At 51.7% G+C, this 15,256-nt stretch overlaps 1 protein-coding gene across 4 annotated transcripts in view; it reads left to right on the top strand.

Annotated features, from left to right (window-relative positions):
* Window positions 1-15,256, top strand: part of Nfatc2 (nuclear factor of activated T cells 2) — a 130,202-nt gene that overhangs the window by 58,798 nt on the left and 56,148 nt on the right. For all 4 annotated transcript variants that reach the window (XM_051143861.1, XM_051143858.1, XM_051143860.1 and 1 more), the window contains exons 4-5: window positions 10,597-10,799; window positions 12,137-12,309. In XM_051143861.1, the coding sequence (XP_050999818.1) occupies window positions 10,597-10,799; window positions 12,137-12,309 (376 nt within the window). The remainder of the gene's footprint in view (window positions 1-10,596; window positions 10,800-12,136; window positions 12,310-15,256) is intronic.

Genomic DNA, 15,256 nt, shown 5'->3' with positions numbered 1-15,256 from the left:
CTTCCTTGCTTGTGAGTGGGTTCTTTGGGCAGATTTCATGCTATGTGGAAAAGCTAGTGGGGCCCTGCCTTCAGGTTCCTGCCTTGGCTTTCCCTCAGAGGTGGACTATGTAAGCCCATTGGCTTTTGGTTACAGTGATTTTTCACAGCAACAGAAAGAAAGCACGGGGCCTCTGCATTTGGGTGGATCCTGAAGGGTAGAGGAGAGGGGTGGGGGACAGTCATGGGAAGACCCAGAGGAAGAACACAGGAGGCTGAAAAGAACATGTACAAAAGGTTCCAAGGTAAGAGAAACTCAACCTGTTTAAGGAGCAGCAAAGAGGTCATGTGGCCAGACCAGGACACGGGAAGCTGAAGCTGGGGGTGGCGGCCAAGCCCGGACCACACAGGCTCCTGCAGGCTGCAGGCAGGTCTTGGAGTTTTCTTCCAAATGGCCCTGAAGAGCATTGTGTTTAAGAACTGAGGGATGGTCTCCACGTCTAGAGACCAGAGGAGATGAACTCTGATAGCCCGGAGTTTCCCAAGCCGGTGGTGGAGGAGGAGTTTGAGCAGAATGTCCCATGTGTTGAGGGTTGGGGTGGGAGCTTTTACAGACAGCGCCAGCTCCTTCCTGAGCCCTTTCTCACAGATGCAGAAACTGAGGCTAGGACATGGAAACCCTTTCTGACTTCAACACCGTGGGGAGCCAGGTGCTTGGTAGTAAACTGATCCAGACGGCTACCCACAAGTCATCGCTTCGTGGACCTTATGGGCTCTGGGTGAGGAGAAGCACAGAGAACAGCCGGCAAAAGGATGGATTTGGCCTCAAAACAACACACACCCAAGGGCACACAGAGATTGATCTCCAGAGGCTTGCAGACTCAGCCACCTCTTGGCCTGGAGTAGGCTGACGGGACCTGTAGAGGTGTGCCGCCCAACCTGGGTACGGCCTCCAGAGGCCCCTAGGATCTGTAGAGGTATGCCCCCCTAACCTGGGTACGGCCTCCAGAGGCCCCTAGGGCCTATAGATGTGTGCCCCCCATCCTGGGTATGGCCTGCAGAGGCCCCTGGGACCTTATAGATGTGTGCCCCCCAACCTGGGTATGGCCTCCAGAGGCCCCTGGGACCTTATAGATGTGTGCCCCCCAACCTGGGTACGGCCTCCAGAGGCCCCTGGGACCTTATAGATGTGTGCCTCCCAACCTGGGTACGGCCTCCAGAGGCCCCTAGGATCTGTGTGCAGGAGGCCAAGGGAGCCGCCCCCAGCCTGAGTCCGTGAGCTCACATACCCGGCTCAGGGTCTCCACTGTTCCTGGGCACGGTGATTGGAAGCAAATTTTGCCGCCTGGGGCTGCCAGCCCGCCCCCCCACTCCCACCCCCCAAGCTTACTGCATACCGGAATCTGCTTCTAATTTCCGCTAGTGTGAGAAATGGAGAAAGACTTGACTCTTAATTTAGAATATGAAGAGAAACTGACACGGGCCGGTTTTGAGGCCCTGCAGACTATCTCATTCTCCTTCTCACAGTCCCAGCGTGATTTGAAAACACACCCCTTCCTGCAGCCCCAGGTTCCTGGGGTCTCCATTCAGGCCTCCGCATGCCCATGGTCTGTGGCACCAGTTCCTGTTTTCATTGTACTCTGGACATGCTGTCTCCCCTGCTGGGAACAGGGCAGGGCAGGTACCAGCTGTGCAACCAGCCTGCTCATGCTGAGTGACAAGCATTGTGGGACACAATGGTCGCTGTAGCCAGGCCAGTTTTTTTTTTTCCAATGGAAGAGGAAGGGCTGGGGAGGCAGCAGCCCCTGGCCCCTACCTGTCCCCACCTGCTACCCTGATCACACCTGAACTCCATGCTTCCTGTGGAGGATGAGATGGGACAGCTAAGCTACCACCCTTGGGGACAGCGTCCTAGTGGGGGAGGCAAGGAGATGAAATGAACGCACCCTGCCATGTGGGGCGGTGATAGATGCAGGTGGGTGGTGGGTGAGGTGCAGCCAAGCAGGTGGGTAGAGAGCATTGAGGGTGTGGTGCCCTGTGGGGTGGGGTCGAGAGCAGTGAGGGCCAGCCCTGAGCGTGTAGGGACAGCCATCCCAGCAGAGGGAGAGGTTAGCATGGAGGTCCTGGGTAGGAGTGTGCCCCGCCTTGTTCCGAGCTCTCTGAGGCAGTGGGAAAGGAGAGAGGGTGTGTGGGGAAGAAGGTCTCACATTGGGGGGGGACTTTGCCTCCCCATTCCCCCATATATGTATGTGTGTGGGTGTGTATGTACATATGTATATATGTATGGTGTGTGTGTGGCATGTATGTATGTGTGTATGTATGTATGTATGTGTGTGTGTATGTATGTATGTGTGTGTGTATGTATGTATGTATGTATGTGTGTGTGTATGTATGTATGTATGTGTGTATGTATGTATGTGTGTATGTATATATTCCAGTGTGGCCAGGTGAGCATTTAAACATGAGGACAAAATTAAGTGACGTCCTCCAGGAGTCAGCTACCTTGCTGCTTGAGGCGGGGTCTTTCACCGGCCTGGAGCTTGCAGATTAAGCTCAATCATGCCAGGATCTACCCATCCCTGCCTCTCCAGCACTGAGGTTACATACAAGCACTCCTTATCACCATTCCTGGCTTTTAAAAACTGAATTCTTGGTATTAAACTCAGGTCTTTATGCTTGTTGAGCAAGATATTGTGTGTCTCCTCAGCCAAGGGCTTTGGTTTTCGGTGGGAGGGAGACATCTGTTCTTGAGAGATTCACATGGAAGAGTAGCAGGCTCTGGCCAAAAATCATGGAGGTCATTGTAGCCACCACCATGTGGCATGTGAGATGGAACGAAGTCAGTCAGCCAGCAGCTTCTTTGATCTGAGAACCAGGTGGCAGACTTGAGTGGCAGTTAGGAAATTAGATGGACAGGACTCTGGACTCTGGGGGTGACCCAATGGTAGTGAAGCAGAAGAGGCAGAAAGTACCTGGTGTGTGTGTGTGTGTGTGTGTGTGTGTGTGTGTGTGTGTGTGTGTGTGTCTGTCTGTCTGTCTGTCTGTCTGTCTGTCTGCTCCAGTGTGTGCATGTGAACTGAGTGAGGGTAGAGTGAGGTTAGGGTGACAGATAGGAGCTTTGACTTCCATATCCAAAATGAAGCTCAGAACTTTGGGGCTCTGTCTGTGTTGCTGAAACTCTCCTACCCACATGCTCTGTGGCTGAGGACTACAGTAAGGCAACCCCGGGGGCCTCTCCTTCAGCATACAAACCTTGAGGATGGTACCCTCTCCCTAATAGCCCAGATTCAACACACACAAAAATGCTACTTAACATTGTTCACGTTTGATTTGAGGCAAATTCAAAACAGTTCCTTTGGCTGGCAGCCAGCTTGAAAATCAACCCCACGCTTCAGGGCTGAGTCATCCCGCTCCCAGCACAGATGTGGTCCTCGATGTACGCCAGCACCGCCTGGGACGGCTCAGCTTGATGGCACTGCAAAAGCAATATGAAGGCCCCTGATGGGGGCACTTTGAACTTGAGCTGGGGTCTTTCCTCAGGCTGGCAGTGTGTGTGCTCTCATCTGCTCCTGATGCTGGGCAGTAGGGGTGAGGTGCAGGCTCTGGCTACTCCCTGGCTCCACATGTGCCATGTGGATCGGCTGAAGACCCTGTAGGGTTGCTATGTGCAGTACATCTGCCTTGTATACTCATGTCATCCCTCCTGACCGCCCTGTAAGGATGCGCCGCTGGACACAGCCATTCGGTGCCTCGTGAAACAAGATCCAGTGATGAGAGGGAATGGGCATGCTGAATCATTAAATGAGCTGATATGTGGACCACAACCCCCCAAATGTGGATCTGCGTACTTAAGAGAAAGGCGCACATCTTCAGCCATGTAAGAGGAAAGCACTTCGGAGGCCTGTGGAGCAGAGTGGCGACTGTGACTGCTAGTACAGTGTATAGTTTTAAAGTGGCCAAGAGGCTGGGTGTGGTAGACCTGCCTGCTTACTGGCCTGCCCTCCCAGCACTTGGCAGGTGAAGACAGGAGGATCAGGACTTCAAAGCCAGCCTCTGATGCACAGCCAACCTGGATTATATGAGACCCAATCTTGCCATATAGCAATGGAGGAACTCTCTCTCTCTCTCTCTCTCTCTCTCTCTCTCTCTCTCTCTCTCTCTCTCTCTCTCTCTCACACACACACACACACACACACACATGGCTTCTGCTCCCCAGGATTGTGGGCATGTCAGCCATCTTCACTTTCATCTAGAGTAGGGTCACTGTTTTCCTCCAAGCTCTGTTCCACCAGCAGCTACTATGAGAGCACGCAGAGCACCATTCATCCAGTGGGTCGCTAAGTAACTTTCCTTGGGTTGAGCCTAGCTTGTTCATTCAGAGGCTGTGATGGGAACACGCGGCAGACAGACAGTCCAGTCTCCAAAAACTCCCCCTCCTCCGATCTGATTTAGCTAAGTGAGCAAGGCCAGAGTGGGATAGCTTATTAACCCCGCATGCCTTTGCCTGTAGTTTGCTGGTCCTGTCACCTTAATGGGAAAGTGTATTATGGAGCCACACTAGACTGTAGCACGACCATGTGTCACCCGTGCCCTGAGACCCTTGTGGAGTGTGCACAAACACACTGCATCCCAGAACTGTCAGTCCCTGGGGTGTCATGCAGTAGAAGTGTGGGCCCTCAGGGTGTGGAGCCTCCTTCCCCACCAAGGCCACTGGAGCTTTCCACCTAGTTGGTCAGAGGCAGCTTCGATGCCCCAGGCCACCCACAAGACCTGTCCTTTGGAGAAGCTGGGGATGGCCAGAGAAGCACGTGACAAAGCTCTCCCTGCGATGAGGACAATGATGAGTGTGAAACTTTGAGAAGATGAATTGGGTTTGTGAGGCCCCAGTCACTCTCTGTTGGGAGAAGGGGATGGAGTGGCCACACACTGCCCTTCTCAGACCTACAGGGATCTCATGGGAAGGCTTCGGTTCCAAGATGAGCTATGGGGGGCAGAAGGGCCCTGTGCACTGGTGAGGGAAGGGGGTTGGTAACGTTGCCACACAAGGAAGACCAGTTCTTATCTGCTGACTCTTCTTGCTAGGACCCCATGCCTGTGACTGTTGAGCTGCCTGGGGAAACAGGAGTGTCTCCATTCGGCTGCCCCAGCTTGTTTGGGGGTTTGCCCTTCCCACCTATTTTTGGCTCCTCCATTGGGGTCTTTAATTGAGCCATCAGTGCCGACCTCTAAAGGGTCCAAGAAGTATTCTCTCGTGGTACCTGCATGAGCTCTGGTACCCATGAGGCCAACCAGTGAACCTGCAAAAGGGATGTGAGGAATGAACCACACCCCTCATTAACTTGAGCATCGGGCCACTCTTCCAGACTCCCACTACTCTTAAGAAGTGGGCTGGAGGTGACATGCGCGTGGCATTGAGGCTATGGAAAGCCCAGCTCTGTCTATTGTAGCAGGCCTCCCTATTGGCCAGAGGGCGGCTTGACGTTCCAAGATGTCCGTGGCTTCCGAAAAGGAGAGGAGGGCGCTATCTCTTTTGCACGTGTAGAAGGGAAGGCACGTGCGTGTGTGTGCACAAGTGTGGAGGTCAGAGGCTGTCATCCTCAGGTGCGGTCCTTCTCGGTTTTTTGAGACAGACGCGCGGATCTTGAAGTTCACCAACTAGGTTATACTGGCTGGCCAGTGGATGCCAGGGATGCTCCTGTCTCTGCCTCCCTGAGCTGCGATTACGTATGCTTTTTTTTTTTTTTAATGGGATATCTCTAGGCAGCGCAGGCTAGACTCAATTCTTTGAACCCCCTCCCCTGTGCCTCCCGAGTGTGGGGATCACAAGTGGAAGTTTCCATGCCCTGCTCAGGCATCTCTGTTGAGGAACAACCCCTTGGCTCCTTCCAACTGCTTGTGTCCCCTGCCTTCTCCTTATGTCTCTTGCCACTCCCCTTTCCATCTTCCCTCATTCAGCCAGTTGTCCCCTGGTGCCAGCTTGCGTTCCCCCTGAGGACCCATGCTCTCCTGCCTGGAGATGTAGATGAGCGAATTAACCATTGTGTGGAGAGTTTGCCTGGTGGGGAAGCAGCTGTGGGACCAGAGAGTGGTCACATACGCTGGCTCTGTCGCAGTGTTGACTGGGTGCGTGCGCTGTTCAACCTTGGCAAGCCTTGGTTTCTTCACCTGCAAAGTAGGTGGTGGCTGGTCGGCTCTCGTCAGTAGCGACATTGTGATGTGTGTGAGCCACTGGGTGCCTCATTTGGTATGAGGGACGTTGCGTCATGAGCTGTAGTGTCACTGCTGAAGGCGGAAGCTCCACCAACACATGCTCGCTAGCCATCGGAACAGGGTGGGTGAGCTCCTCACTATTGTGGAGCTCAGGCGCAGATGTGTCCCCAGAGCCAGGAAAACATAAATCTGAGTGCAGTTGCACTCACTCATAATCCTGTGCTGGAGAAGCAGAGACAGAGACAGCCAGACCGCTAGCATTTGCTGGCAGGCTAGCCTAGGCTACGTGGTGAGTTCCAGACCAGGGAGGGACCTTGTTTCAAAAAAGTAGATGGTGCCTGAGGGATGATACCCAAGGCCCTTGCTACACACACACACACACACACACACACACACACACACACACGCACACGCACACGCACACGCACACGCACACATACACGCACGCACGCACGCACACGCACAGATGCACTCATGCACACATGTATGTCCAGACACACGCCTTTCCATTTAGTGTTTGCCAGTTGTGTTATGGAACTCTTTCTATGAAGGCTGAAGACACCAAGTGATGTCAACTGGCTTCTGAAATCCCTGGGCATTTGATGGTTCCTTTTCACAAGGCTGAGGGAGCCCAGGCCTAGGTCTCCTTGTGGTTTATCTGGAGAAGAAATGCAGTGAATATCTGCATCCGTTCAGAGACAGTGGCGCGTGCAAAGGTCCTGAGGTCAGAATGAGCTTGGTGTGTTGAGGCTATAGGAGGAATTAAAGCCTGGAAGGGTGGAGGGAGGAAGCAAGGCTGGGCTGGGCTTGGGTTTGGGGAAATTAAGGCGGCAGCCAAGTTGGGACTTTAGTCTGAGGCTGAAGGAAGCCCTCTGAGGGTTGTAAGCTGGGGAGTGCCCGGATTTGATTTGCATTTTTAAAAGATTACTCAACTCATCTCTGAAAGACCAAAAGAGGCAAGCAGTGTGCTGACAGACACGGGAATGGGAAGCAATGCAATGGCCATTCACTTCGGAGCGCCAACAAGGATGGAGTGGCTGCACTTGATTAGCACACGTCCTCCAGATGTTCCCCATGTGTCCCTCGCTGTGCAGCTCTGCTCTTGTCACAGGAAGAGGAAGCAGCCTGGAACTAACACTCACCGCCACCCCTGCTAGCCTTTCTTCTGTCACCGTGGGCCGTGTTTACCTCTGATGAACCAGGGAAGCCAATCAGGAAACACGCTTATCGTGGTCCCCACGCAAAAGCCCTCACAACGAGGAACAATTTTCTCTCGGTGCGCCCTTCCTTTGTTTGATCGGTGCCACCTGAGAGCAGTGGGCGATCTGCAGACAAGTGACTGGCGTTTCACCTTTGCTTGAGGCTGCCACTCCTATCGGTGCTGTGGGTGTCGGCCCGGCAGGCAGGCCATCCCTCAGCTTGGCTCCCATGCCCAGCCTGCCTCTGTGTGGCTTCTAGCAGGGGCCCTGGAGCCTATACCACTCAATAGAAGGCTCTGGGAAGATGGATGGAAGTGGATAGTCACCACGGGCCACTGAGGTGGCTGCTAGCCACATGTGGCCAGTGAACATTTAAAATACGCTGAGTGAGACCCAGAGGCTCTTCTCGTTGTTCTCTGTTGCCGTGATAAAACACTTGGCCCAAAAGCAAGGTAGGAGGAAAAGGACAGGAGCTTGCAGCAAAAACCTTGGAGGACTGCAGCTTGCTGCCTCACTCACAGGCTTGTGTTTACCCAGCGCTCTTATATAGCACACACTCACAGGCCCAGGGAATGGTGGTGCCCATAGAGACTGGACCCTCCGACATCGGTTACCGGTAAAAAGGACCCCATTGAGACTCCCTTCTCAGGTGACTCCGGCCGTGTCCGCTGTGATGGTACATGTGTGTGGCCAGTGGCTCCGCACTGAGCAGCATCATTCTAGGCCAAGCATTGTCACCCATCACCCCGGAGCCTTCCTTTGTTCTTTTCGTTGGTTGGAAAGTGACAGGAGATCCTCCTGAAGTTCTCTGGGACCCGTCACTTGTCATGGACCTCCTAAGTTTGCAGTATAGGAATGGAGGGACGGGAGGGTCAGAGAGAAGGCAGGAGCATGTCATTATCTCTTGCTGGTTAAGATATACCTAATTATTTATTCCTCTTGGATCATGCAGTATGACGTCACTGTCCTCTTTGGTCACCTCTGCAGTCTTGGACTCTTTCTCCCCTCACAGGGGTCACGATGTGGTGGTCTGTGTGGAGTGCATCTTCTCACACCCCTTTCTCTTGCCTGTGGATATGTAAATAGAAATGTTCTGTGTTGTGTTAAAAGTTGTAGATTTTGACACTTTTTCCCCCCTCTTAAAAAAATACATTTATTTACACACCGCAGCTTGCTTGTGAAGGTTGGAAGAAAACCTATGAGAGTTATGGGTTTCCTGGAGAGCATCTCAGCTCCTCAGGGTCGGCAGCAAGCACCTGTACCCACCGGGCCGTCCTCTGGTCTCTCTCCCCACCCCCGACAACATAGAGTAGACTTTTTGGAGTCACTCTGTGGAATAGATGCTTTTGAAACTGCTGCTTAGAGTTGTGCTGTCTGAGCCTACCACGTTAGCCCAGTGTTCGTGGACCTCAGCGTCTGTGCTTTTGTTTGCTTACAAGCTTTCCTATGTGCGTCTCCCGCGTGCATGAGGAGTCTCCGGGTTGTATGTTGACCGGTGCATGACCGGGTCACAGCGTGTCTATTGTCAAATTGGTGTGTGTGTGTTTATTGGCCGCAACTCCAGGGCCCTTCATGATGGGTGACGCCACACTGGGGCGGCTGTTGGAGGTGGGGCTCCGCCTCAGCACCCTTCCTGTGGACATTGAAGAGTCCTCATATCATCCACAGGCTGGCCTTCTGTTTGCCAAGCGTGACGTGTATTTTCTTTGGGTCTTTAGTTAATTTTGACTTGATTGATTGCACAGTTGTCTTGTTCTTTCTTTCTTTCTTTCTTAAAGTATAAAATCAGTCTGTGCTAACTGGGATATTGTCAGGTGAAAGGTGAGTTCTGTCTGCAGACCTTCTCAGGGGGACCCTGGTGACCTCTGGTAACAAGAGCTGTGTGAGTGTACCAGTTCCTTCCTCCCCACCCCCATCCATTCCTTTCCCTCAACTTTTCTCTTTGAGATCAAGGGTTTCTCTGTATAATAGCTCTGGCTGTCCTGGAACTCATTCTGTGGACCAGGCTGGCTTCAAACTCACAGAATTCCGCCTGCCCTTGTCTCCTGAGTGCTGGGATCAAAGGCATGCGCCACCATGCCCGGCTCCACCCCCTCGCTCTCTAACCACTGGAGTTGTGCTTCTTCTCATCTGTCTATGTTCCTGTTGTTGTGTTCTTTCCCAGCATATTTTATTTTTCTTTCCATGTGTTGGTTACACGCACTAATTAGTTTCACTATGGCATCTCCGTACCTATATGGTGTATTTTTATCCTTTCCACCCCCGTTACCTCTTCTCATTCGGTCCCCTCCTACTTTCATGTCTCTTTTTTTACTTTGATGACCAGTGAGTTTTCCTCGTGCTGTTTACAGAAACATGGGCACCCACAGCAGCTATATCACTGGAGAAATGTCTCTCTCCCCAGCTACCACTAACTTCCAGCAGATACTCAAAGAGGGAAGTGGCCTCCTGAGTCCCTCCCCCACAGATGCTGTTACCAGCCAATGGGTTGCGAGGGTGGCTCGGGGGAGGGGGCTGCAGGTTGTTTTCTGTCCTCACTTCCTGGACCCTTTGCCAGTGGTTAAGTGCAGTTTCTCCACAAATGTAGTTCTGATCTATATTGTTTCTTGTGGCTGATTTTTTTTTTTTTTCAAGACAGGGTGTCTCCGTGTTAGCCTTGCCTACCCTGGACTCGTTTGGTAGACCAGGCTGGCCTCGAACTCACAGTGATCCGCCTGCCTCTGCCTCCCGAGTGCTGGGATTAAAGGCGTGTGCCACCACGCCTGGTTTTCTTGTGGCTGATTAAAAGTCCAGTGTGTGTGTGTGGGTTTATTTAATGTATACGAGTGTTTTGCCTGTGTGTCACATATGTACCTGGTGCCTGTGCACGTCAGAAGAGGGTGTAGGATCCCTTGGAACTGGAGTTAGAGGTGGCTGTGAGCCTCCATGTGGTACTGGGAATTGAACCTGAGTCCTCTGCAAGAGCAGCCAGTGCCCTTAACCTCTGAGCCCCCTCTCTCTGGCTCCTTAGCATCCATTTTAGAGGGAAATCCCTGTAACTTAATTGAACATTCTGTTCTGGTTGGACACCCAGACTGCTTCCGGTCACTCGTCCATCTGGGCCGCATGGCAACCCCATGCTCTTTCTCTGCCCACACGTTTCTCTGGTCTCTGGGGGTCAGGCAAGACAGCCATACCCTGCACACTAAAGGTTCTGTTTCCTCCCTTAGCTCCACGGCTACATGGAGAACAAGCCGCTGGGGCTTCAGATCTTCATTGGGACAGCAGACGAGAGAATCCTTAAGCCGCACGCCTTCTACCAGGTACACAGGATCACGGGGAAAACTGTCACCACCACCAGCTATGAGAAGATTGTGGGCAACACCAAGGTCCTGGAGATCCCTCTGGAGCCCAAGAACAACATGAGGGCCACGTAAGGCTGCACGGGGAGTCGGGGTGCGGCTTCTTGGGAAAAGGAGCAGGGTCTGAGTGACAGGGTTGAGGGATCTCTATGAGGGTACCACACAGTTGTTGCCCGCATTGCCGGATCTTGGAATGACCTGCCTGATTTTTTTAAAGAAGTATTATATGGCCGGGCATAGTGGCACACACCTATAGTCCTCCCAGCTCTCACAGGAGGCAGAGGCAGGCAGATCTCTGTGAGTTCGAGGCCAGCCTGGTCTACAAAACAAGTCCAGGATAGCCAAGGCTACACAGAGAAACCCTATCTCACACCCCTCCAAAACTCAGAAACTAAAACTTAAAAAAAAAAAAAGTATCATGTGAAAGCTGGACATAGTTGCACACACCTATAATCCTGTCACGTGGGGATGTGGATAGAGGCAGGCAGGAAGACCTGGAGTTCATACTATCTTTAGCTACATATTGAGTTCCAAGCTAGCCTGGGCTGCATGAAACCCAGTCTCAAAAATAGGACAAAAAGATCTGTGGTACCTAAAGGCATTTTTCAGTACACACGTGTCAACATCAAAGAACTTTTCTTTTCTTTTCTTTTCTTTTCTTTTCTGAGACAGGGTTTCTCTGTGTAGCCGTGGCTGGCCTGGACTTGCTTTGTAGCCCAGGCTGGCCTCAAACTCACAGCGGTCCCTCTGCCTCTGCCTCCTGAGTGCTGGGATTACAGGCGTGCACCACCATGCCTGCCATCAAAAGAACTTTTTATAAGGAAATAAACTCAGGTGTACAGAAAGGCTCGGGAGGGAGGGTACTAGAGCTCCAGGGTTCCCATCGCCAACAGGGTCCTCATTCTCTTCTCTGTCTCCTGTGTAGAGCTGAGTCCTTTGAGGGATGGGTTAATCATGTCCTTGGCTTTTACAGATCTCAGTGGATGTTTCCAAGGAGCAAGGGAGCTTTCTCCTTTGTTACAGTCAAGAGTCCAGGATACTCTGACATTTGCAGAATAGCCTTGGCCGAGTCTTCCAGCTGCCTAGTTGAGTTTTTCTGATGCTTTTGAGAATAGAAACATTGACATAAAAATTTTCCCTAGAGAAGCAATCTCTACTCAGGAGATTTTTCTAAGTACTCTGTGAGTTTTTCTTTCCTTTCTTTCTTCTTTCTTTGTTTTCTTTTTCTTTGGAAAAAAAAAAAACCCTCAGTATCTTGGTATACCCTTCTAGTTGTAAAACCCAGGGGGCTATTGCAATTCCCCACTATGGCTGGCTGGGGAGACGGTTAGCCACCTCAGGCAGGCTTGTGGGTGGCCGTTTGCGTTCACCGAGATGGTGTTCATGACCTGGCCTCTCCTCTGCGCAGCATTGACTGTGCAGGCATCCTGAAGCTCCGAAATGCTGACATCGAACTACGCAAGGGCGAGACAGACATCGGCAGGAAGAACACTCGTGTTCGCTTGGTGTTCCGCGTGCACGTCCCGGAGCCCAGTGGGCGCATCATCTCCCTGCAGGCGGCATCCAACCCCATCGAGTGCTGTAAGTCAGGACCCCTGGGGCTGGGTCTTTCTAGGGAAAACGGCCACATATGAACGTCCACCCTGGGCAGGTGGTCTACAGGAATCCATGGGACTTGCAAGGACATTTGGACTGTGGTGGCCAGAAGGGCAGACACTGCACCCAGGATGTTTTGATCTCTGCTTCTGTTTGCTTGTGGAGTTGTCTTGTGGCCTCACTGGGGAAAGAAAAAAAAAAAAAAAAAAGGACAGCTAATGGGAGCTAAGAGGTGTTGATGGCTTTGTTGCTTTGTTTAGAAGATATGAACAGTTTAAATATTGCACATCTTTAGACCATGCAGACACATTTGCACTAAGTTCTTGGCGCACACGTCCCCTTCTTTCTTCTCATCCTCCCTGCCCCCCCCTCAGCTTTGAGCTGTGACTCTGCAGATGCTGTGGAAAGGACTTGACCATGTGCTTACAGCAACTCCGGGTCACTGCTTGGGACCATTATACCCATTTCACAAGTTAGAAGACTGAGTACACAGTGCCTGTTCCCAGAAGAGGTGGGTCTGGGACAGGAACCCCAGAACCTTGCAGACAGTAGTGGCGTTTCACCCCTGCCTGCCGACCAAGGCCTGTCTAGGGCCGAGGGCAGGGGCCATGCCAAGCACTGGACATTCACAGAGCAGTAAGATCCTCTGCGCCCAAGAAGCTTATAGTCTAGTGAGGATAAAGGCTCCACCTGCCCCCTAAAGATGGATGTAAAGTTTAGAGGAAAATTTCAGAGCTTGGTACAAAAAATAAGGTTCTTGAGGAAGATGCTGGGCAAAGCACACAGCTGGCTTCTGCCAGACTTCAGCAGCAGTCACTGTGAGCTCCTGGTAGTTTCTGCAGAGTTTTGCTGTGATGCATGACGGAGCTTGCTTTTGCTCAGGGGCACCCATGTGCACGCGTGTATGCACGCGTGTAGTACTGGGGATTGAACCCAGGACCTCCTGCATGCCAGACAACTGCTTTAACACCAGGCTACCTTTCCTACACTTGTATAAGCTTTTTTTTTTTTTTTTTTTTTTTTTTTTTTTTTAAATGAAGAGAGAATCTGGCTAAGTTGCCCGTGATAGATTTGAACCCTCAATTTTCTTGCCTCAGCCTCCTAAGCAGCTGGGATTCTAGGCCTATGCCTGGGGAGGGGACGGGCAGATATCTGTTTCAGTTTTTGAAAGTTCAGCCATTCTTTTAAAAAGGATAAGGGAGAGGAAAGAAACCGTGTTTCAGAGATTAAAAAAAACAAAACAAAACAAAACTGTATTTGCTCTTTCAGTCTGTCTTTAAGGACATTTTATGTTATAATCGTGTTTCCCGTTCAGTTACTTTCAATATCATCTCATTCGTTGTTTTACTGGATGTGGTAAAAGCTCTCTTTGACTGCTGTACATCAGTTTCCTGCAGTGGCCAGGGAGATGGAGGAGGGGAGGGTAAGAGAAGTAGACAGTAGGGTGCAGCGGAGACTGGGGACCACAGGGTGCCCTGTCCTTCCTAGGAGGCTGCTGAGAGCTGACACGGAAGCACAGTCTCTATGGCACAATTCCAGTTTTAAGAGACTGAACAGGGAACAGCAGCAACAAAAACTCCCAGGCTTAAAAAAATGACAGCTAGGGAAGGAGAAGACTCAAATGTAGACTCTGCCCTGAGCATACAGAAAGCCCTGGGTTCTCTCTCCCCGCCCCAAAACATTCACAATGCAGTACTGATTTTAAAAATAGCGAGTAAATTTAAGATATACTCAGAGGGCCAGGGAGAGCCTGTGAGAGGCTCCTGTTTATCAGGTGGCCTTGAGCTGGGCATGAGCAGAGAGGGTAGGACCATGTGCTATAAGTGCAGTGGAGAAGAACTGAACCCCCCAGGCTGGAAGCAAGGACAGAGGGCAGCCTCTGCACGCACACTACCAGAGCCTGGCCTAATGGAAACCCGGGAAGGGCCAGCAATAGCTTGTCACTCCTCCAGGCAAAGCTGGGTGCTAGTGAGTCTGTGCTCAGAGTTGGGAAACAAACGAGAGCCACCAGCAGGGAAGGACTGGCAGCTACATCCTCACCCCTGTGCTCTGGTCTCAGGCGCGGCTCTAGCCTGTTTGATTTCGAAAGTCTCAGGATTGTTCTAGAAGGAAACACAGACTCTTCCCTCATGAGTTTTGGAGGTGTTGAGCTGACAGGGGCTCCTCCACGGTGTAGGCAGCTCACCCTCAGGGTGGGACCGTGGTCGGATGCAGGGTAGGAGACATGGAAGACGTGTGACTCTGCTTTCTCCTGGGCTCCTGAGGTCTTCAGGAGCCTCCATGAGCTGCATGCTCCCTTCAGCAAGGTTGCCAAGGCATTCGGAAATCCTTTGAACCTTGTGATCTGTTGGCTCCCCACCCGTTTCAGCCACCTCATCTTCCTCCTTCTGACAGATAAGGGAACCTGGCCTTTCTTGGTAAAGTGATTCACCATTTTACTGAGTAGCAAAGCTGGACTCCCAAACTTTCTGGTTCTGTGAACTAGCTTCTGTTGGCTTCTCTAATGCCGTTTTTCTGGGGGGTGGGGGTGGGGAGCATCCTCAGCTGCTGGCCAGCTACTGTCCCCCACTTCTCGTCCTGTTGGGTTTTATTGCCCCCTTTGGGTTCTATTGTAGATCCATGTAAAGATGCTCCCTAAGTGTGTGCTTGGCTGAATTGGTTTGTTTTATTGCCTGTGGGCAGATAATGACTACAGATTGACAATTAGTGACTCACACCCGTGGACACAGAAGGTGGAAGATAAATATTTATTGTCTAATTGACTTTACACTGTTGGGGAGGATGAGCTGGTAAGAAAAACATAAATACGGCTGGCCCGTTTTTACAGGGCAAACTTATTTATTTTGGAAAGGTGCCTCCCATGCCCCAGCTTGGGGAGCAAGGACATGTTCTTAGACCCTGGCTTTAAAAATATGTAAGAGGACGCTGAGGG

Source organism: Acomys russatus, chromosome 4 (assembly GCF_903995435.1).
Source record: "Acomys russatus chromosome 4, mAcoRus1.1, whole genome shotgun sequence".
NCBI lineage: Eukaryota > Metazoa > Chordata > Mammalia > Rodentia > Muridae > Acomys > Acomys russatus.
The sequence above is the reverse complement of the archived record's forward strand: the minus strand, read 5'-3'. Positions and strand labels throughout refer to the sequence as shown.